This window comes from Pygocentrus nattereri, chromosome 17, assembly GCF_015220715.1.
Source record: "Pygocentrus nattereri isolate fPygNat1 chromosome 17, fPygNat1.pri, whole genome shotgun sequence".
Taxonomy (NCBI): Eukaryota; Metazoa; Chordata; class Actinopteri; order Characiformes; family Serrasalmidae; genus Pygocentrus; species Pygocentrus nattereri.
Genome location: NC_051227.1, coordinates 38,993,274 through 39,011,659, shown reverse-complemented (window position 1 = coordinate 39,011,659; position 18,386 = coordinate 38,993,274). Strand labels below are relative to the sequence as shown.

At 43.3% G+C, this 18,386-nt stretch overlaps 1 protein-coding gene across 2 annotated transcripts in view; it reads right to left on the bottom strand.

Annotated features, from left to right (window-relative positions):
• Nucleotides 1-7,868: 7,868 nt before the first annotated feature.
• The window catches only part of hip1 (huntingtin interacting protein 1), a 49,450-nt gene continuing 38,932 nt past the window's right edge, over nucleotides 7,869-18,386 (bottom strand). For both annotated transcript variants that reach the window (XM_017724519.2, XM_017724521.2), the window contains exons 20-31: nucleotides 18,087-18,173; nucleotides 16,395-16,502; nucleotides 15,577-15,713; nucleotides 14,947-15,057; nucleotides 14,670-14,728; nucleotides 14,326-14,419; nucleotides 13,612-13,712; nucleotides 13,422-13,527; nucleotides 13,169-13,292; nucleotides 11,732-11,793; nucleotides 11,493-11,610; nucleotides 7,869-10,460 (exon numbers count right to left, since the gene is read on the bottom strand). In XM_017724519.2, the coding sequence (XP_017580008.1) occupies nucleotides 10,450-10,460; nucleotides 11,493-11,610; nucleotides 11,732-11,793; nucleotides 13,169-13,292; nucleotides 13,422-13,527; nucleotides 13,612-13,712; nucleotides 14,326-14,419; nucleotides 14,670-14,728; nucleotides 14,947-15,057; nucleotides 15,577-15,713; nucleotides 16,395-16,502; nucleotides 18,087-18,173 (1,118 nt within the window). In that variant the 3' untranslated portion in view covers nucleotides 7,869-10,449. The remainder of the gene's footprint in view (nucleotides 10,461-11,492; nucleotides 11,611-11,731; nucleotides 11,794-13,168; nucleotides 13,293-13,421; nucleotides 13,528-13,611; nucleotides 13,713-14,325; nucleotides 14,420-14,669; nucleotides 14,729-14,946; nucleotides 15,058-15,576; nucleotides 15,714-16,394; nucleotides 16,503-18,086; nucleotides 18,174-18,386) is intronic.

Here is an 18,386-nt window from a genome sequence, read left to right as displayed (position 1 = left end):
GCTTTGGAGGAGGGGCGTTAAGGCACAGGTTCAAAGCCAGAACAAGTAAACCGGTGAGTCTTTCATTTGCAGACGAGACTCCAATAAGTTAGAAGCCTCAACTGACCCCTGAGGTCACGGCAGTTCAGACTTCCATCGCCCAGTCCCATTTGTCTTTCCGTGGGAAGCTGCAAATAGGGCACAAAAATCTACGGAGGTTAAAGGAAAACAGCTTCTTTCAGCATAATCTGGTCTGCCTTGGTACAGTTTATAAGGAAAATCACAGCTGTGTACTTAGAAATGAAGCAAAACTTTGATACACTTTTAATAGAAGCCAATGGGCAGGTGCACAATTCCATCATTAATGTTAACGGTACTTGTACACTAGGCTGTAAACCTGTACAGTTCGTACTTTTAGACCTGAATCTGGGTGTAATCTGAGTTTCCAGTGTAAAGAACTTTAGTAGGCCAAGTTTTCACTGGTCATGCATGGAATACCGGAAAACATTGTGGAAAGCAGGAGTGATTGGAATATATATATATATATTTTTGTTTTTTTACCAAGTCAATGTTAGACACTGTACTGTTTTTTTACATCGCCTAAAAGTTAGATAAGAACAAGTTTGGACATTGTCATGTTTGCCTCATCAAAAGACTTGTAATGTTTATATGTACCGGTTAGTCGTTTTGAAATTGTGCTATATAATGACATTTCACTTTCAGTAATATATTTCTAATGGCCTCCATTAGAGATGTGTTTAGAATAAATCAGGTTTTCTGTTCATTTCTAAGTACATGGAAGTAAGTAAGTAAATCACTCACTCTCATTGGTAACAGGTGTATTAAATTAAGCACATAGCCAGGCCATCTCCATAGACAAACACTGGGAGTAGAATGAGTGGTACGGAAGAGCTCAGCCACTTGGTACAAACTTGGCAATGTTTGCAAAGTCTTCTTATTGTTCGGAGAAAAGGGAACTTTTTTTTTACCTGCTCCCATCCCTTCCACAATTATTGGAACCCCTGGTACAGATGACTAAAAAGAGTTAGAAGAAATTCACCTTTTTTCTCAAAAAATGATCAGAATCCAACCTTTAATTAAATTAATTCTGAGAAGAAAATATCCCTCATCAAGAGATAATTATCTCTAACAAAATGTGTGCCACCATTAGCACCCCTGCACTCAATACCAGCATCTTAAGTCCCTTCTTGTGCCCTCTCCTCCACAGCTCACCCCACAGGTTTCCTATGGGGTTAAGATCAGGGAACTGAGATGGCCATGGCAGAAGCTTGATTTTCTGTTCAGTACACCACGTTTCTATTCATCTGGACATGTTTTGGTTCATTGTCCAGCTGGAAAACGCAATAACTGCCCATTTTTAGTGACTTGGCAGAGACTTTGAGTTAAAACATCCTAGTATTTCTTGGAGGTTATGATGCAATGTAGCCTAATGAGGTTCCCAGGGCTTTTGGAGGAAAAACCATACTCAACAGTGCCTATCAGGTTCTCTTCAGTGTGGTCATCCTTCTTTTTACACCACACCTTCTTTGAGTGTTTTGGCAAGAAGCTCAATTTTCCTTTCATCTGACCAGAGTACACAGTACACAGTTCCAGTCAAGGTCCCAGTAGCATTTAGAAAACTCCAAGCACTTACGTTTGTAGACGGAGGACAGGAAAGCCTTTTTCCTGGCATGCATTCTGAATAATCTGTTTTTTTTAACCTCTTACCGTCCTCATCACTCTGTTTGGGGGGGGGCGGGGGGGGGATGGGGATGGGGGTCGACTGTTTACAGTTCCAGTCGACTGGAACTCAAGTTTTGCTCTAACTGTAGATATGGGCATATTCAGGCCATTTCCTGAGTTATGATGGTCAACACACTTTCCCCTTATTTGAACTGAGTGTTTGGTCTTTCCCATGTTGACTAAAGCTGCATTCAAACGCGCTTACTACTGTAACATACATACTAAATTAATCAACGTTCTTCTAATGGTATATACACTCACTGAGCCACTTTATTAGTTGCTAGTGAAAGGCTTTTGCCTTCAGAACTGTCTTAATTCTTCATGTCAGGCTTTCAACAAGGTGTTGGAAACGTTCCTCAGAGATTCTGGTTGGTTATTTGAGTTCCTGTTGTCTTTCTATCATCTGGAACCAGTCTGCCCATTCTCCTCTGACCTCTCACATCAACAAGGCATTTTCGTCCACACAACTGACCGCTCACTGGATGTTTCCTCTTTTTCGGACCGTTCTCTGTAAACCCTAGAGATGGTTGTGTGTGAAAATCCCAGCAGACCAGCAGTTTCTGAAATACTCAGACCAGCCCGTCTGGAACCAACAACCACGCCACGTTCAAAGCCCCTTAAATCCCCTTTCTTCCCCGTTCTGATGCTCGGCCTGCACTTCAGCAAGTCGTCTTGACCACCTCTACACGCCTGAATGCAGTGAGTTGCCGCCGTGTGATTGGCTGATCAGCTATTTGTGTTAACAAGCAACTGAACCTAATAAAGTGGCTGGTGAGTGTATGTGCCAGTGAAACAGGAACTCATGGATTACTGCTTGAAAGTTCCTAGAAACTCTGATCAGCTTTAAAAGAAGTAAAACATACATGAAAAAAACATGTTTCTGTTTTCCTTTTGCTCCAATGAGTTTTTAGAGGTGCAAATGTTCGTGGCACACATGGTTTTGTCAAAAATAAAAATCCTTCATCAAGATAAAACTTTTCACTCATCCTCACCAGAAGTGCAATACTTGTGAAGGGGAGCACATTCAGAGACATTAAAATTCACTCAAGCATTTGTAGCAATCGGTATCGATCAGTAGGTTCGGATATGCTTCTTGCATCTCACCAACAACTTGGGGTCATCACTGTTATTTTGCCTTTTAAATGAATACACTCAAGTGGATCTTTAAAAAATGAGTCACTATGAATTAATATCACTTTTTACACCGTCACTGTTGCACCATCATGCGACAATCAACATTATCAAAGTGCTGTCCTCCTAAACTCATTCATGAGCCTCCATAATTTACACACAGTTGAAGCTAGTGTGATGTTATGCTCTGGACTCCAGAATTAAAACCCCTCTAAGCTCTTAGAGAAAAGGCAGGCAGAGATGCAGTTTGCCACTGCAGGCTGGTCTCTCTGGGGAAGAGGTGAGTCAGCTGAAAACCACAGAGGGCGAAGTGCTCTCGTGTTCGAGAGACAGCGAGCTGTGGGCAGGAGACGGCAGCCGATACGGATCAGGTTGTGCTTGTACGCTGCCAGAAGGGCGAGCCTCAGGAGAGAAGCCTGCTTTTTTTGGCAGATGACCTCATATCTGCATCTGCCTCCGCTTTTGGGAAACACTACGGAGCTGAGAGGCAAAAGAAAACATCACGAGCACAGGAGAGCTTGATGTGAAGAAACTTTATGGTTTATCGTTCAAAACTGAGTCCTTTCAGGCACCAGCGGGCAGTTTTCCAAGCACACGTATTTAACAGTGAAAACAAATCGCTGGTGAATACCGTCAGAGTTGTTAGCAGCACAGACTTGCTGACATCAAGAACACTAAGGACCCGTCGTAGCCCTTGTTAGTGCCATATCTGTCTTAGAGCTACGGATGACAATTGTGGCAAATTCATTTGAACAATATGTGACAGTCATTAGTCTGAGGTTAATCATTAACCGGCAAACAAAATCAAGGACACGACCCATCAAAATGACACCTGATTTAACCTCCGCATCCATGTAGGTACAAGTATGAGCACACACATCAGCTGAATTCTGTATTAATGCACTTAGATATTAAAAAGTGCCCCTTCTGGAGGGCGGCACGGTGCCGTGGTGGGTAGTGCTGTCGCCTCACAGCGAGGAGGGCCTGGGTTCAATTCCCCGGCCGGGCGACCGGAGTTCTCCCTGGGTCTGCGTGGGTTTCCTCCCACAGTCCGCAGACATGCAGTGAGTGACTGTCTGTGTCTGTCTGCCCTGCGATGGACTGGTGACCTGTCCAGGGTGTCTTCTGCCTGATGACTGTTGGGATAGGCTCCAGCGACCCTGAGGGAGAAGCAGCTTAGAAAATGGATGGGTTCCTTGTGGAACCAGGCGTAAGTGTGCATCTGCATTAAAGGGCCTGAAATCATGTTAGACACACTCTACATAAACACCTGGTTTGTTTAAGCTGGGGGGGCTGACAACTACACTACATTCATGTTCCGACTGAAAGAAATCCAAATGAAAAGTTAATGAAGTAACTGCATGGCTTTGGCTAAATGTACTTCAACAGATCTCGAAGGCCTCTGCTATCAACCATGTCCTTATTCATCATTTCGCACACCCATGTGTGATTTCCTCACACTGCTGCTCATCACTCCTTCTATCGAAGAACATGGACAAAATAGTTGTCCATTTTATTGCCTTCAGATTGTTGTTGACGTCGTTCTCTCAGAAAAAATGGTCAACGGTACTTTTAGCTACAGTGTGTATGATTTGGGGATTTGGAGACCTCTCTGGTGGAACTCTGTAATTGCACGTGACACGCAGAAGAACGTTTACTAACATCAGTTTTGCTTCGGGCCCCTTCCCCGAGCGGATGAAACGGATGACCTGCTAGCACCATTGCCATTAGTACCACTGGCCTTAGACCTTCGCCACCATGCAGCTATTAGCACAACAGACCTATTGGCGCTCTCTCTTGGAGAATAAATGTACAGCAAGTTTGCAATGTCAATCTAATATTTAATCTAATATAACACTGGATATCACAAGCCGCATACTAGTAGCAGTAAAAGCTGCAGTGAAAGGCCTCTGTGCTTTTCTTGATTCTTTGTTATTATATTATTTTTCTATCAAAAACGGTCATCAATCTTCCAGTTTCTCTTCATCCCTAAGAATCAAACAGGATATTTTTACAGCATAGTTTCCATTTATGGACTGTGTGAACTGCAGAGTGAGTGGTACACACATTGTGTTCACAACACTACATCACGCTCTTATAATATTAATAACAATAATAATAATAATAATAATAATAATAAAAAAAACACTTTCATTGTTTATTGTTCTCAGCCGTGGTATTTCTGAGGTTATTTAGTTTTTTGTGTTAAACACATTTAAGTATTCTTGCCCGTCTCTGGCCTTCGCACAGCACTATACCCAGAGCACTGCGCTGATGCTGTAAGAGCTCCTAAATTGTGTGGTAAGTATTCAGCTCTAATGCTGTGCAGAGGCACAAATCACAAAGATCTGCTCGCGCTTCAGCTTCAGGGGCCAAAAACATACAGCAGCGCAGCAGAACGAGCAACTCTCTACTGTTAGTTCACCACCAAAAAAAAAAAAAAAAGATGTGGGCAAAACGCAAAATACTTTCATGATGTAAACAAACATATTAATGTGGCCGCAAATGATGAGGAAGGATGCTGCACACGGAAAAGAAGGACCAAACTCTGCATAAAGAATAAACCAGATATCTTAACAGTGTCAGGATATATACACTGAGTCAGTCAAGGAACTGATGGCCCAGAGTCATATTTCCTCTCTGGATTAGTGTTAATCCCTCCATTTGTTTCAGATTATACAGACTGATTTACCCCCATAGCTATATTTAGACAATGGATAGATGTGTGAGCGCATGCATGTAGGGAGGCTGTTGCGCAAGTGAGCGTCTCCGAGGACTCAAATCAGTGAACTATACTCCTCAATCGCCCTCCTTCGCCTTCATTCGTGGGAAACGGGTCTGGGACCCCACATTCAGTTCCATTAAATAGAAAGATACCTGGTCATCATTAAGACCTTTCAGCCATTGCCTCACATCATTGCTGTCATATCAAAACCTCCCAAGTCCTTATTTCCTTCCTATTTGAAAACGGCAGATGCCTTTTACACCGTGTCAACATTTCACGAACGAGCTGATCGACTGCTACAAAATCACTTCCAACATCGCAAATCAGCGTTACATTCACACACAATCAATTCGAGCTGCCTTCTTCTTAAAGGTTTCCATCTCGGACATATAAGATTTTGTTATGACCGCGAAGATGTAATATGCATCAGATTTCACTAGCATTCAGGAAAACTGAAGGACAGGCTGGGAGTCCCTAATCCATCACACAGCCCATCAGTCCTTACAGTTCATATGGTGGTGTTGTAATTCTAGCAAGCTCAGGGCAGGCCTGGTTCCATCATGCGCTGCAGGCCTCAGCTTAAATTCCTGCACCTCAGCTCGGCTTTCGAAATGAATGCAAAAAGTCGCCTAGAACTGTGAGATAAAGACTCCAAGTTACATCTTGCTGTTGTCGGAACAAAACCTCGTATCTCCATTTTTGACGTTTTTCAGCTTTGACGCAATTTGAAAATACCCGTCATGTACATTTCATGAAGAACAGACTAAACAAACGTCTGGTTCCATTGGGTTACATTAAAAGCAATGTTTTTTTCCTTCTCCTGTGAAGTTACTGTTTTGGAGATACAAGGTTTTGTTCCGACAGCAGCGATGTGCAAATACATCGGAAACGCCGCAAACGCTTGTGTTATCTGTGAACAGAGCTTTAAGGGTTTGTTTATGTGATCCTGCCCTAATAAATCAGTTTCACCGTTTTTCTCTCCACTTTCATGACATCAGGCCAATCACCTCCACCACCAAAATGCCAGACTCGTCATTCTTTGCCTCTCAGTGCAGATATGCACGTGGAATAATATGAAAAAGAAAAACAAACAAACAAAAAAACAAACTGTGTCCGTTTTGACCGCTTCTTCTGGTTTAGAGGTCTCTCCCCTTAGAAATAAACGAGCCCAACTGGTCAGCGCCGGGTTCACAATGACAAGCACCTGATGGTCTTGCTGATGGGGCGCGTGTCTAGATAAATATGCAAGTCATTTATATAAAGTGTTCCTTGTGCAGCTCCTGGTTTTAAACTGCAGAGTGGCTTTAAATTCACAGGGAAACGATGCAATGAAAACCAGAAAGGTCCAATCTGCATCTTTCTGTGGTATAAAAGTGCGTTAAAACTCGTCCTGTGAAGTTTTCTAGTGCACCCACCCCCGTTTATTTCCAGTGCACACTGGTTTTGGTCGACTCAGGGATCGGGACCATGTTCATATATTTAAGGCTGTGATTATAATCAAAATATTAATTTTTCCAATTTAACAGAATCTCCTGTTGCCGGCAGCGAGTGAGAGGTGATGTGATGATGCACAACATATTCGCATATATTATGATATTTTTGGTGACAAGAACTGAACACTTCAATCAATCCCACTTCAATCCTAGTCTAACCAAACATGGAACGCTTATCACAGTAATATAATCACTGAACATTTAAAACATCACACCTTACAATGTCACACCAAATATGGCCTTCTGTTTCAGGACTAGTGCACAGCTTCACATCAGAAATGCTCCTCTGGCATAAACCTCTTCTCATTTCAGCTGTTCGAGTGGTAGCTGGTGCCCCCTGGTGGTCACAGGGGCCTTTCTTGATTTGAGGAATTTGGGCGGCCACAGCTAGTTCTAGAAAATAGTCCCTCTAGCAGCCGTTAAATAACTTCTGTTCTGGACAAAGTAGACTTGCATAACAGGGCTGCACTTAATCTGACACTGTAAAAGAATTACTCAACATCATATCGTAATCTTTCTCTGTCTGCGCACTCGAAACCCATTTCAATACACAGAAACAACAAACCCCAGTGTTGCTAATACTGTATGGAAATCTAATTATGCAACTGTGATTACACCGAATGGTTTCCCCACTAGCTTTGATCCATGGTCAGCCCCGTTTCGGACGATGTATTCCTGGGGTTTCATAATGCCCTTCGTATTAGTTTCATAAGGGCATTGCATGCACCCAGCAATTATAGAAATGAGAAACGTCGAAGGGGAGGGGGTAAACGGAAGGCAAGCTGAAGAGCTAATAGTAATGTGTTGAAATATTTATTGGAAAAAAAAAAGAAAAGAAAAGAAAAATAAAAACAAACCCCACATGTAGTTTTAGTACACCATACAAAGATAGGTTCCAAAATGTTATTGAGTTTTCGTTTCTCTTTCTGACTGGCTAAAGTGAGAGGCAGTTGGAAGGCTGGTAGAAGACTACAGACACAAATCCGAAGCGGAGAGGGAAGACGTTCAAAATAATAAAGACAACAAGAGATGGGAGGTGAGGACACACCAATTAAATTAAATACCCAGTGTCACAACTTCACGGAACAGCCAAAGCAGTGCAACGAGAGAGGGTGAAGGTGGTAAGACGTAGGAACACATATTGGGCCTTCTCACTCAAAAACCTCACACGTACTCAGCTATTACTGACATATTGGTACTAATAGAAAGCTTTCACACACACACACACACACACACACACACACACACACACAAAAACTCATGGTATACCCACCCCAGGCTAATGGCATCGCACCTGATCGTCTATTCTGTCTGATCTTCTGTTCATTTCATAGGAGCTCGGGTGGTCTGACTGCTCACTTTGCCTTGCAGGGGAGCTGAGGTAACCATGGTTTCATAGTTAAGTGAAGACTGCAACTTCCTGTGCCTGGGTCAAGCTTATGTGTATCAGGGCCCTATTATGGGCTGTGCTGACAAGACAGTGGCGGTCTACAAGGCTATCTGGTCTAGATTGCTTTAGCGTCTCTTCACAAGCCTCCTCTCATTCTTTCGCCATCGTCTCACCCTCTCTTTCCTGTGCATTCTCTATCTGGATACAGCTGGAGAGCACTGTGTTGGAAGCTCTAAGATGCATCGCAATTCACAATCAGCAATATAATCCAACCTGCTGGTTCGCTTTCCCTGTCCTTAAGGTACTCTTCACCAGATTTCGCTGAAACAGGCTACAGAGCGCTAAAAAAAACAAAAACAAACAAACAAACAAAAAAAAAAAACAGCAAACAAAATCAAGTCTGCAAGCATTAAAGGTTTGCTGAGGGAATGTGAACTCTGACCCTTTTCCCTTTGGAAGGCACGGATATCTCTCCTCACCCGTGTGCTGATGACCGCGTGGACGTGGAACCGGAAGTAGAAAACAGGAGTCAACAGACACACTGGTGGAAATAACAGCACTTGACAAGAGTGTGAACTCCAGGCTGCCAATGATGGTCTGGGAAAACGGTCCTCTTGACGAACCCAAGCCTGAACCCACTGCCTACTGCTGCCGCTTTCACACCACTTTCCACTACCTTTATCTGAGGGTGCCGGATCTAACCAGGTCTCCAAGGGGACTGTTCTCCAGCAGAACAGAGATTGGTGTCCTAGGTGCTCTCATCATAAAAGTTCTCCTTTTGCAGAAAGGAGGTCGCAAAAACAGTCAGTCGATTTACTGTCATGGACTTAATCAGATAAAACGAGCCATGGCCGACAGATCACGTGTACACATGAAACCAGGGAATTCATGTGATTCCCTTAGTCAAAACATGACCTGCGTATTAAAAAGAGTTATTAAACAGTTAAAAGCCCATGGTTTACAACTAGTCAGGTTTTTTTTTTCTCCTTATGAAACTACTGCTTAGGATGCATAATTGAAAAGAAAAAAAAAAACAACTACTAGTTTAAAAAAACAGAGAAAATGAAAGAAAGAAAAAAAAGCACACGGACCAGACAAAGTACACAGAAAGTTAAGCAAGCGAAAGAGAGCGAGAGTTTAGTTCAGTTCTCAGACAGTTGCTAGTGTTTTTGAAATGTTAGTCCACAACGGGCCATCATCTTGTGGGCCTACAACTCTCTCTACTAGCCCGGAGTCCAGAGCAAGGCCACTGCTGAGGTCGAAAGGAAGAAAGGGGTGGTGGAGTGGAAACAGTCTGGAAAAGAATGGGCCCAGGCCAGGAGCCTCTCTCTAGTGGTGGGGGTCTGGGGTCTGTGGGGGTCAGTAGAGCCCTCAACCTGGAGGTGTCCACAGACTGATGAATGAGTTCTGGAAGAGGAGGTGAAAATTCACACGCTGCTGCTGCTTGAAGGCCCAGAAGGTCACGGCACAGTGTCAATAACAACTCCCGCGGGCGTGGCGGCTAGCCCTTGTGCGATGCGTCCCAGGATGGGTTGTCTCAGAGTTGTGCTAAATTGTGGTGGGGCGAGTGGCCGGTATGAATGGAGAAGGAGGAAGTAGAGTGGAACAAAGCTCAAATAAAGAAACATCCAGGTCAGCGAGGCTGCAGTTCTCCCTCTGTCCACTGGGGCGTGTGGCAAACGTTCTAAACCGCTTTAGAGGCTCTGTTTGCTACCCCTCGAGCGAGGTCATCTCCACTTTCGGCCCTCCTGGAAGTCTCCTCTCTCCGCAGGCAGGAGAAGAAGCAGGGTTAAAAAAAAAAAAAAAAAAAAAAAAAGCACCTTTTCATTTGGCTTTTAATTTTAGGGTTAAAGACAGAACAGAGAGTTGAACAGTAGGATGAGGAGGGAAGAGGGAGAGGCGTTGGGCGAGTAGGGGGAGTGAGAGCAGAGTAACTGGTGGAGAGCAAAAACGAGCCTGGGCCAGGCTGCTGCACACCGGGACGGTCCTCAGCCAGTTCCTATGGAGACAGACAGAAGGGAGGGTACTGGAATGTGTGTATGCATGCAACAGACTCACACACCCACACCTTTAATTACCTTTCTCTCCCTGCGGCACTCTCCAAGGACCTGGTCATTCTTTGGACTTTTTAAAAAGTCTGAGTGTAAATGTGATTCATGTAAATGTGACAGTTGAGGAATAGCATTAGAATAAACACAAACAAAAAAACGATAGAAGATGGAATAATCTGTGATCTTATATCTTCTATCAGTGTATTAGCTCACACATTCCCACATCTTTGGAGTTTACCGGTATTTACGGTCACCATTTTAATCATAGAGATAGCTTGTCTACATTTTATTATAATCACAACTAAACCTGTGGTTTTCTAACCAGCTCACAAAATATCTTGCTTTTCCAAAACGAGATTTCTTGTTAATTTATACTGTATCAGTGGTTTTTTATAAGCCCTGAAATTTTGACCACCAAAACATTTCACCCAACTTTGGTGACGACCTGCACTTCTATAGCCTTTGTGTTTTTGTCTGTCGTCAGTTTAGTTTTGTCCTATGGAAAGCAAATATTTCTTCATTAACTTGTAGTTTTTATAGAGCACATTTATTCAAAAGCATAAAAAACACAACTTAAACCTTCTTCCAGTTTTTGTTCTGGCGTGTCTTGAATTTGATTTTCGGTTTTGGCCCAAGAACTTTGATTTCAGTGCATCACTAGTATTTTTACAAGCAGGCAATTACAGCCCAGATGAATGAAGAGCAAGTCAAAACTCAAACCACCAAAATCTCTACAACACTCTTAATAGCGTATTCAAGACTAATATACATCACAGGTCCACCCACTGGTCTATTACATAACGGCACGGTCAACCCTACATTAAGAACATCTTCGGGAGGATATAAACTACATTCATGGCAGGACTTGCACAGCACTGTATGTATACAACTGTGCTGAAACGATATGATGTACAATTACTTGACAACTGATTGATTAAGTGGCGATTATGTTGAGAGTTTGAGCAGGATGAAGGCCTCACCCTCGTCCTCCTCGCCCCAGCCTTCGGCTACGCCAGCCAGCTCATAATGCTTCTTCCTCAGCTCACCGAGGCGCTCCCTCTCTTTCTGCAGCCACGTCTCTAGCTCCAGTACACGCACCTGTAGAGCGCATGAGAGGGTTAGGCCTGCCTGCACGGGCACATACACAACACGCAGAGACAGGCAGAAAGAGAGACCCACACTTTTTACTATTACTATTATTATTATATACATATATTACCTGAGAGTCCATCTCTTGCCTCTTGATCTGGGTAAGTGTCATACTGGAGAAGTCCATGGTGTCTGAAATGGCAAAAGAGAGGAATAATATAAGCAGCTGTATAATCATCATAGTACAGAAATGGAAATGAACACAGCAGGAATCCACACTGTGAAGCAACACATGACTGCTTAGCCCAGATAAGACAATCCAGACAGCGATCATCGGTCATGTGCCCAGCATGAACCGCTGTTTTGTACACAAAGCTATGATGCTAATGTTACAGATGCACCGATAGAAAAACGTTCTGCTTCTGAGTGAATATGAGCTGGTTAGGGATTACTATGGAAATAATTGCTATGCTCATGTGTCTTTCTTTCCTTTGCCGAGCTGATCAGCTGCCCATCCTGTGCGTCTGATGCTGCTGCCTCTTCTGTCTTGATCGGGTGCCGCTGCTCACCAGCCTTCTGGACCGGTTTGACCACCACTGAGCTTCTTGCTGTACAGCGCTGTGCAGTCCTCACCCTCAGATCTTCTCTTGTCCCACTTTACTATAAAACTTCATGCTAATAATGTTTGCTGTCCGGTGTCGACCGTAGGAGGACGGGTTCCCCTTCTGAGTCTTGGTTCCTCTCAAAGTTTCTTCCTCTTTTAGGGAGTTTTTCCTGGCCACCGTCGCCGCTGGAGATGCTCATGGGGGCTCGGACCCGGAGTTTCTCTCTTCTTTTCTCTTCTCTCTGTAATACTGATTGTTCTGTAAAGCTGCTTTGTGACAACACCTGTTGTAAAAAGCGCTATATAAATAAATTTTGCTTGCTGTATTTATGAAAAAAGGAAAACTAACTGTTGTTCAATAAATGTACAGTACAATAAAAAGAGTGGGAAGCATCCATGTTTACACGTCACCAATTTACGACTGAAAAAATAAAGAAAAGGACTTCCAGCACTAACTGGCGGGCCACTTCAAATGTCTGTATGCTGAAAAAAGATGGAACGAAAGCAAGAAGTGACAAACAGTTGTCAGAGATGTGAAGTGATGAAATACGCTTGTGTGTTTAAGTTTCAACACCTGAGAATCACCACTGGTTCCTTTTCAGCTTTAAACAGAGTAACGCATTGATACGGACATTTCCTCAGTTATTCTGCTCTTCTGTTCGCATGTATATGTGTTAGAGAGAGAGAGAGAGAGTGTGTAAGCATGTGTGAGAGAGAAACGGAGAGAGATGTCGTCCTCTCTAGAGGCCTGGCAAAACCAGTTTCCATGGACTGTGGTTAAATGTGGAACAGGGACGAAGTAACTGTGGAGGTCAGCGGGAGCCCAACTGTAGTCTCTCCGCCCACTGCCAGTTTCAAATAAGCTCAAACATATAAATAGAGAGGGGAAAAGAGAGGGAAAAAAACTGTGTGTGTTCACACACACACACACACACACACACACACACACACTCACACACTCACCAGTCTCTTCGATCTGGGATTTGCCCGACTTGGTTGAAGCAACAACCCCTGCAGTTGCCTGGGTGACCCCTCTAGAGGCCTGCTGCAGTCGAGCGAGATTTGGACTGTCCTTGTCAGACTTCACCTGCATGACGGAGAGGGAACACACAAAAACAAAACTCGTTATATCAGCTTTGTACTTGTCTGAGATTCTAAAATCAGCTCTGTAAGCTTCTGTAAGCTGGACAGGCAGTGTTCAATACCAAGTTTGTACCTTTGATGCTGCAACGAGCTGAGCTGTGCTGGCTGCAATTTCATGTGAGCACACCATCAGCTCCTCAAATTTGCCCTTACCCTGCACCACCAGATCAGCTGCATCACTGAAGAAAGAGACATGCATTCAGGAAAAAAAAGAAAAAAAAAAATCACGCAGGTCGAACTCAAAACTCTCACACACAACTTACACCATCACAGTGGCACCCCAGCCGACAGCCTTGGAAGCGGAGATGAGGCCTTCGGTCCAGCGGGAATTCTTGGCATAGAACTCTTTTATAGATGCGGCCCCCTGAAGATCAAAGTTGAAGGTTTATAGTTAGAACTTATTAAAGCACCCCTGAAGTCATCGTTCAAACCATAAAAATGATCTGCATCGAATAATAAATCGTTTAATATTAACAATATGTATTACTTTTTAACTAAATTAATATAATCAATTATTTTTATAAGCAACTACTAAAAATGTCACTGCGGTGTCCCAAAATCATAACACTCATTAAGAACGCCCAGATTTATGAACGTTCAAGCGCAACCTCCGCTTTCCAAATCCGCTGGCAGGGGTGGCCAATTCAGGTTATTTACTAAGCAATTTCATAATTACCACACGAGCAGTGCAATATAAACGTCTCACATACGTTTTGCATGGAAACCAGGTTTTTCATCTTTCTCTGTTTCAGGTTCAGACTGTGACACATTAGGTCAAAATAATGACTTATTTTATTGAGATTTTCAAAATTACAACCAAGTCAATAAATTACTTTTGGGTGCAGGGGGTCTTTAAAACACATACCACAGTAATAACCTCATTTCATCTGACCAGCATGTTAAATCTGCCCCGTTTTGTACCATCCATACGCTACGACTGCAGTGTTGATCACAGACAGCCAAAGCCCCACACTCACCCTGCCGCTCTCCACGATGTCCCGCTGCAGGTCTTTAGAGGCTAGTATCAGCACTTTGATGGCCTGCATGAGCTCTGTGCAAGAGGCCAGAATCCTGCAGGGGGCGACAGAGAGGACTCAGTTTAATTCCTCCACTGCTCCACACGTTCTCTCAGATCCTCTCCACTTCTCAGAAGGTCAGAGAGCCATGCCTTTAGCTCCAAAGGCACTTAACTAATCTGGGTTTATGTCAAGCTTCAAATCATCAAAGTGTTTGTTCGAGACATGTTTATATCCGGAGACAGGCAGAAAAAAAAAAAACAGTAAGTTTAAATCTTCTGGTTCATGTCAGTTTGTTGGGTTACCTTTCATTCACTTCCATTTTAACGCCAGTGTCCACTGCTCGGGACTTGTTAAGCATTTCCTGTTAAGGGGGGGAGAAAACTAAATTTAATCGCATGCAAAATTCAATTTCATGTGGTCTACAAAAAATTTGGCGAGGCAATACTAACAATACTACTGGAAATAAGACGAAGCATAAACAGGTGGGGTGACAGACACAGAGGCACTGAATAAATTAAGGTTGTTAAGATTTTGGCATGCAAGTGTTCTGATCTGTCAGGGACTAAAATCTCTGTTTACCTCTATTCTGGCGGCGGCAGACTCCACAGCTGCCGAGGTGGCAGCCATCTCCTGCTCCACCAGATCTCCCAGCTCTCCTTGCTGCAGCTCCAAACCTCGTGGACGCAGCTTCTGCTCTCAGATGAAGGGAGAGAGAAATATGAAAATACTATGCGTCATAATTAAACCAACAGTTCTGATTTTACACACTGGTAACTTAGGCTTTAAGATGGACACTGCAGTTTTAGCTATGCCGCATACTGCTGTCCATTTTTATAATAGTTAATTATACAACATTAAAATCATATACAGTGTTAGAAACCATGTAGCACACACGGAGAAACACATGCAGTTTGCACAGTTCATAATAAAGTGGGGTACATAATATTACTTGTTGGCTACATTAACACCATCCATAACATTTTATATATTAAATCTATATTATTTGTTGATATGTTAAACTAAGGGCTAATAGCTGAAGGCCTTATTTAAGTGTGTTAACTTATTTTCACTTAGTCACCGTAATTTGGCAGGGGATGGCATTTCATCCAACTATATATAATGTGTGTCAGAACAAACGAGTTTAGCAGAGTAAATGAGGGCACTGATGCCTTTTAGTAGCCATAAGTGTGGCCCACAGGGCAATCCCACCTCCGCTGTGGCCAGCACTCCCTCCAGGGCTGTCTTCAGCCTGCTGCTCTCCGCCGTGCCCAGAGTGCCCTGCTCCTTCAGCTGACTCAGCAGGGCCATGGCCTCAGCGCCACACGCCTTCACACTGGAGGTCAGCGCTACACACACACACAAAGATGCACACACAGAGGTAAAAAAAATGTCTGGTTATTTATTCTTTAATACACTGTGCAAAGTGTGCTTATTTGTAGGTTGGGAAGTTGATTGTCATAAGTGCTGCTGACCATCTTGGCCAGTACACTCTTGTAAAGTCAACCTCAAAGAGGGTCCTGTTAAAACAATTAAAATGAATAAAAGAAAAGATCTGCACATTGAGAAGGAGAGCGACAGAGCAGTCCGACATGCCATCTGTCTCCTAATATGGACACGTATCCAGACAACACAGATTTCTTGCTCATCTGTGTTTGCTCACCGGCAAAACAGTGAGTTGTGTACGCCTCATTAGTTGTTCATATTTTTGTATCATTAACTATTTATAATGGTGTGGTTGGTAGTTTGTGTTACTGAGCCACAGAGCAACTCTGATTACCAACTGTAAATCATTCCTGACTTATCCGATTAACCGAGTCACACAACTACAGTAGCCCTTGATGTGTGTGTGCTATCTGTTGGAATAACTGAATTTCAAAAATTCAAAAAACGAATTTCAAATCCGATTTTATTGTGAGGTTTTTAAGCATAAGTCAGTCACTTACTGCTTTCCGGACAGACCTTTTCCAGAAAATAGGTCAAAACTAATTTAGCTGACTTTAATACTACATTATTAATACTAGACTCACCGTCAGCCTGATCCACCGGCACCATGTGGGCAGTGGCGCTGCCCTGCACAATGGTATCACCAACCAGGTGGGCAAACTGAGCCACAGCCCGCACCAGCTCTGCCACACCTATCACAAACACAAAACACAGTCAATGACCAACATAAACGTGTTCATTTTATTCTGTCTGTTTCATTCGAAAAAGCTTTAAATGTAATGAATGCTAATTCTAACTCAAGAGCTGGAAGCTCAAGTGCTGCATATCTATTGCTGAGGTACGCTACACATTCGTCAAGCACTTTATTCGGATACCATATTAATTAGGTTGGGCTTCCTTTTGCTTTCAACATAGCCTCATCTATTTGTGGCATAGATTCCACAAAACATTCCTTTGAGATTCTGGTCTATGACGATATGACTGCATCACGCAATTCATGAAGATTCCTCACGAGCACTTCATGCCGCAAATCGCCCATTCTATCGCACTTTCTAAAGATGTTCTACTGGATTCAGACCGGGGAAGTCCACTGAACTTATATGAGCTCACTATTATTTCATGAAACCCGTTTGAGTTTGTAAGTAACCACCGGAAGTGACATTCATTCAAGCAATGATTGGTGGTACCTGGCCCTCAGTGTGCCCAGAAAACATTCCTCACACATTGCACCACCTCTACCAGCCTGGACTACTGACACAAGGCAGGTTGGTTCCATGGATTGGTGCTGTTGGCACCAAACTATGACCCTACCATCTGTGTGCCTCAGCAGAAAGAGAGATAAAATCAGACCAGGCTACATCTTCGACTGTCTAATTTTGGTGAGCCTGTGTCCACTGCAGCCTCAGCTTTCTGTTCTTCGTTGACCGAAGTGGAACCCACCATGGTCTTCTGCTGTTGTAGCCCATCCGCCTCAAGACTCAACGTGTTGTGCATTCAAAGATGCTTTTCTGCTTGGGTATTTGAGTTATAGTAGTCTGTCTGTTCAAATCAATCCGGCCAGTCTCCTTCGATCTTTCTTCTCAACACAGCACTTCCCTCCACAGATCTGCAGCTCACTGGATGTTTTATATTTCACTGCACCACCTGGCGTTAAGTCTAGAGACTGCTGTGCGTTAAAATCCCAAGATCAGACCAGCTCATCTGGCACCAACAATTATGCCATGGTCACAATCAGAGAGATCATATTTTTCCCCCATTCTGATGGTTGATGTGAACACTGCATGAGGTTTCTGGCCTGCGTCTGCATAGTTTTAAGCACTACACTGCTGCCACATGATTGGCTGATTAGAAAATTGCATGAATGAGTAGGTGTACAGGTGTTCCTAAAAAGAAGTGTTCAGTGAGTGTAAATCCAAAGGTTGTAGCACTGGCTCATCCATTTCTTGCAAAACAAAGTGTATTAATAGGGAATTTGCCCCCTTTGCTTCAGTAACAACCTCTATTTCTGAAAAGGCTTTACAGTAGATGTTGGAACACTGCTGTGAGGACTGTCACAAAAATTGAGCTCCATCACGTCGTGGAATGCAGCTTCACTGCTCCACACCTATAATTTACACCCCTCTAGCTCAAACTTGGCATTGATCTATGGAAACTATACAAGCTACGCGTGTTCCTTTGTCAGCAATGAGCGTCGCCTTAAAATAACCGAACTCACTAATTAGAAGGGGTTTGTTGATACTTTTGGACGTGTATGTAGGTAGATGAGCATAACTCACCGGCGTTGTTGGACACAAAGCTGTCCCTGGCGAGCTGTAATCGGTCAACACAGTCTAGAGCAGCCTGACATCTAGACATAAGGTAATCTAGACAGAGAAAGAGTGAGTTAATGAAAATGAAAGCAGCAGAGAGATGAAGTGAGCAGTCCAGCAGGCCATCTGTTTTCTCTCAGAGACGGTCAGAGACGTATTCATGCCCAGTCAGAGAACATATTTCCTGCAATTGTATATTCTTTGAGCAAGAAAACGAGTGTAGTGAAAAAGGAAAGAAGGGGGCAGGTGGTAATTATAAGGGAACAA